This window comes from Ruditapes philippinarum, unplaced genomic scaffold (assembly GCF_026571515.1).
Source record: "Ruditapes philippinarum isolate M1 unplaced genomic scaffold, ASM2657151v2 ctg23103_1_1_1_1, whole genome shotgun sequence".
NCBI lineage: Eukaryota > Metazoa > Mollusca > Bivalvia > Venerida > Veneridae > Ruditapes > Ruditapes philippinarum.
The window spans coordinates 5560-10794 of NW_026859031.1; the positions used below are offsets into that span (position 1 = coordinate 5560).

The 5235-nt window shown below is 31.6% G+C and overlaps 1 protein-coding gene across 1 annotated transcript; it reads right to left on the minus strand.

Moving 5' to 3' along the window:
* Positions 1-544: 544 nt before the first annotated feature.
* Positions 545-2698, minus strand: LOC132754945 (uncharacterized). The gene is made up of 3 exons (XM_060745697.1): positions 1986-2698; positions 1581-1691; positions 545-692 (listed from the first exon to the last, which is right to left on the minus strand). Exons 1-3 carry the CDS (start codon positions 2492-2494, stop codon positions 545-547), a joined length of 768 nt encoding a protein of 255 aa, XP_060601680.1. The 5' UTR covers positions 2495-2698.
* Between the last annotated feature and the right edge of the window lie 2537 nt (positions 2699-5235).

Consider the following 5235-nt stretch of genomic DNA (forward strand, 5'->3'; position numbering starts at 1 on the left):
TCTATTTTGCAGTATTTTACGTATAGAATAGAATAAATTTTGTACGCAAGCTCAAATGGTACCAAGTTAATAATCTACAAAAAGTATCCCATTTTATTGTAATAACTTTAATTTACATACCTTATTAACAAAAGCTAGAAAAAATTTGTTTGCTATATGTAAAGCTAGTATCCTTATCTTCAAAAACATAGAGTAAAATGAACACTATAAAAGTCTATGGCAATCATTTACTGGGATACAGACAGAAAACTGCTACCAAATTGACTTTTTCATCAAGTTAGCCTGACCAAAAATTATGTTAACATGTCTGTGAATACATATTTTATATTAATTGGCTTTGCAATATTAAATGATATGTTTTTTTCATACACAAAATTTTAAATTGGCATGTGATATTAAATTAGAATTGACCTTTACGATAGACTGTAGACTAAACATACTGTATCACACTAGAGACAGACATCACTGGGGGCTTATTCCTCAGTAAAAGCGTAATTTTAGCTATCAAGTCTCGGTCGTAAACTTGGTCTTTGATTACGATTAGCTAAGGGCCTGATGACCGTTTTACTTCTCTGTCTTTGGTGTGCCCAACCTTGTTGTAAACTTGTCCTCTATCAGCAACCCGACTACGTCTTCTATGTGGAGTTGAAACTTTTTTCTCTGGAGATATGCAGGCCTTTAGCGGCCAATCTCTGTTTAAAATGAAGAAACACAACATCAAATTTTTTCTGATAGAACAAACAAAAATACACCACATAATTATATAGAAAAATAAAAATTACCTAAATCACCTGTGCGTTTGACAAAAATCCTTTCAATAGTGTTACTAATAATATATATGTAATACAGTTTGCAGATAAATAAATTCATTATAGTTTTTGACTCACGGAGTTCTCCAATTCTGAAAAAATCAACTTTGACAAATTATCTGATACACATTCATGACTAAATAAATATTTGGCAAAAAATTCTTTACTTTCAACAGAATGAGAAAAGTGCTGCCTTAATGAAACCTTCTTGAATATCATTGCACAGCTATTCTGTGCTACCCAACTGCTTAACACATCCCTAAGTTTCCCCTGTAAGTGAATAACTTCCTTTCTATTTACATATCAAAATTCATTTCTTTAAGTCTTTACAAAGGACAGAGTTCATAGCTAAATACACTCACAAGTATAATGTAATCATGTGCAAACAGGCCCGGGACTCAAACCTGGTTACCAACATAGTATCACTCTGCAGCTCTTGTAACTGGGCTTCCCAGTCGTCACAATTTTCTCCCCAAAATTCATGAACAATTTTTTTACTCTGACAAACAAATACTTAAAGCCACAAATTTCAATTTTTCAATGTGGTTTTATATTTTTTTTGCGGGGTCTTTTAAGTCTCAGTGCCAATGCTAAGGTCATATTTATGGCAATTTGTTCAGCTTCAATGGTGGAGGAGGACTGCATGTGCCCCCTCTGTTTATTATTTCAGACACAATAAGGCAGCACAATAGAGCCACCGTCCCTCATAAGCTAGCAGTGAGGAGCTTTACTCGGCCATGGATGCCCCTGTCAAATGTATAACACACATACTTGTTATGTTCTTCCACTTCCAGTACCACATTTGAGCAGGACATCCATTTGGACACACCTTGTACACCAATACAACGCTGTATCTCGATCACCTGGACTGGTATAATTGGTCTGTAACAAAGAACATATGTGCATACAGAAAACTATTGCTGTCTCATTGAATAATCTAAATGATACTAGAAATTCTATTGTGGAAGTTGATATAATTTTATTATGTTTTCCTTTTGCTTTTATATATTATGGTGTCTCAAACAAATGACTTATAATTTAGAAAATTCTATATCAAACATGCTTACATCTTGTGTACTCCATTATCATTATGGTTGATGCACCAATCCAAAGCAGTACAGTTTTTAATTTCTTAACTTAAATATATGATGAATTATAAACAAAATTCATAAATACTTTGTCAGTGGAAATGAATTTTCCATATTGCACACAGGACACTTCTCCATACAGGGCCGTCGATCGTTGTTCACATACAGGCAGTCATCACAGATACGATGTTGACACTGCCCTGACACCATATGTAGTTTAGGTCCAAGACATATACAGCAACCAAATCTGAAAAACCAGTAATGAATAATCTGAATGAATGACTCACAAATAAAATGTTGCTTGCTGTCAGAAAATACGTTGTTTTTTATGTCTGAACATAAACAAATTGGAATACCATGACTGTTTTTTAAAAATTTGGTCCTGGCCAAAATCAAATGTATTTTAATTATAAAGATGTATGTAGGATTGCTTGGCAATAATTTCTGACTTCCTGTAAATGATACATCTGATACAAATTCCTTTGCACTGATCAGTAATGACAGTATCATTTTGTTATTGTATAGTTCTTGCATACTGCATAGTTTTAGACTTTCATGTATCACTGACCCACATGTAGATACTTTTTTCTTTTGCATGAAAATTTTTTCATGTGAATAGAAATATGACTGTATAAACTAAGTTTAGTTAATCTCTACATCTTTCAGGGCACTGAGCTGGCTAAGGGCTTACACTTTGAAGTACAAACCACAGTCAAGTCACCAGTCATTACCTTAAAGGGTTAATTTTGAAGAACAAAGTGGTAATAATTTACCTCCATGCAATTTCCATGTAGTTTTAGCCAATGAATTTTGAGGCAAATTATTTAGGTCACTGTATGGCAGCCAATGAGACCAGGGGTTTTTTTTAGGAAAAGGGGAAGACGCTGGACGCTGGTAGGGAGGGGAAAAAATATACGAAAAAAGTGAATTTGGGGAAACTTTATTATGACGTTATTTATACTATATACTTAACTACATAGTAGAGAGTTACAACTATATTTTTTTCCCCTTAAAAACTTTATCATTATGCAAAATATTCTTGCAGTATAACATATTTTCTTTATATGTATGGGTTGGTGAATGGTTTTTATACTTCTATTTTTTATATGAAATTTAATACAGTATAGGTATAATAGTGTATCTGTGACACACTTTAGCTCCATACTAGTCATTTTCATAATAAGAAGTACAAAATATATTACTTTACTAAAAATAACCAAGAAAATGACAATATTTTGATAGCAACTGATTTCCAGAAATAGTACCGTTCAGTACGGGATATAGCCAAGAAAAAAAAATGGCTGCCTCCATGTTGAGACAGTACTTGAAGTTTCCTGCAATGTTTTTGGTTATTTTGAACTACAATTGGTGGTTTATCCTGCATAAAATGAAGAAAAATAATATTTTAAACCATGTAAATATTAAATCTGATCCAGTTTAAAGGAAAAATAGAATTTTTGGGGGAAAAAAACTTGGCTATTTACCGAGGGGAAGACGCCGACTATCGGTGTCAATTTGTTAGTAAAAAAAACCCCTGGAGACAAATTCAAATTAGCTCCCAGCTTTGTCGTATTCAAATGTGCCACACTTTGGAGATGAGAACCGGTCTGGCTGTAGTCGGTTCCCATATTCAAAGCGCGGCTTATTTGAATACGGCAAAGCTGGGGAGCCAATACTGAATTTGTCGAAAGATATTGAAAATTTAGTAAAACAGGGATAATCTTGAAGTTTATTTCGCCTGTTACGTTGTTTCAACGGGGAAGTCAAAGCCCGGGGCCACAAAGCTTGCCCGGCAATAGACTACATGTGCATTGGTGCAAGTTCAAAATTTCTTAAAACCTGAAAGCCCCCAATTTAGCATTATTTTAAATGGTTTTATACAGTGAAACTAAATGAGTGCTTTCAAGAGTATAAAAAACCTAAACTTCATGCAAATGCCTGAAAACTTGTACCAATGCATGTGTATAATTAAAAAGAAATTTTATTTTTTTATAGAATTCGGGTACGTTACGATACCGAAATCAACTTGATTTCGGTAAAGTTACCGAAATCAACTTTTCATTACCGAAATCAACTCGTAAAAACCAACCTAGTTAAAATATTGCTATTATTTCTTCATTATTTGATGAAAAATAGTGAAACAGACTTTCAGTTAAAAAATCTATTGAAAATATTTTATTTTAATGATGTTATTAACAAAAATGTAAATTATTGAGTTACTTCCCTTTGTTCTAAACAACCCGTTATGTGTTTAGCATTACCGAAATCAGTTGTGAAGTTTAAATTATGTTGATTAGTAGATAGTAGATTAGAAAACTCTAGTAGAGCTCTATTTTATAGACATATTTCTGTTTTTAAGTTTCAACCATATCTAAATACTATCAATGTTGAACGGTTTTGTAAAGATCTCACTAGGTTAAGAGTATCATCTCATAGATAGAATCAGGTAGATGGACTAAACCAAATAGTACACCTTTAAAGGTGTCATTTAAATGATAGAAAATGTTTTTCATGTAATGTCTTAGAAGACGAATACCATTTCATACTAGAATGCAATGTATATAATGATTTAAGAAAAAGTCTGATACTGCCATATTACTGCATGTGATTGTCGTGCATAACAATTTTCTAATCAAATCGTATTTTTAAAAATCTATGATCAGACTATAATGGAAAAATATAATACTCTGTAATATGAGTTAAAGATAATTATAAATTTTGTACATGTTTATGTTTTATGAAGAAAAAATATCCAACTTCAACCGGAAGTTTATGATTTTCTATTATAAATTTGAATACAGATATATATAATTCGACTGCTCTAAAAATGTTCCATAAAAATTGTATAATGTATCAGGCAGTAAAATTGGAAATTGGAAAGTTTGTGTCTTTCTTTTATTGAACAGTTAAACTATATATTAACAAATCGCTAACATATGTTATGGCACGGATTTAAATATAAATCCGTGGTTATGGGGACTCTTTATTATAATATTTTTATATTTTAGTCATTTATTTAAATGTTTATTACAAAATAAACCGATGGTTCATTATAATCTTTTATCTTTAACATACATTGTATGTCAACTGTACCTCCTGTCTTAATTACTTCACACCTTACTTAATACAGTAATACACAACATGTCATATATCGTACAAGTTACAACATTTCATAATTGAAATTTGTCAGTATAAAGTGTTCAATTTTTTTCCATCATATAAATATATATCAGTCATTCCATAAATTTATGCTGTTTACAGATATGAAATTTAAAATGCTTTTAAATCGATCAACATAAAATCATGACTAAACACTTTTTCAATAAGTAGAATATTAG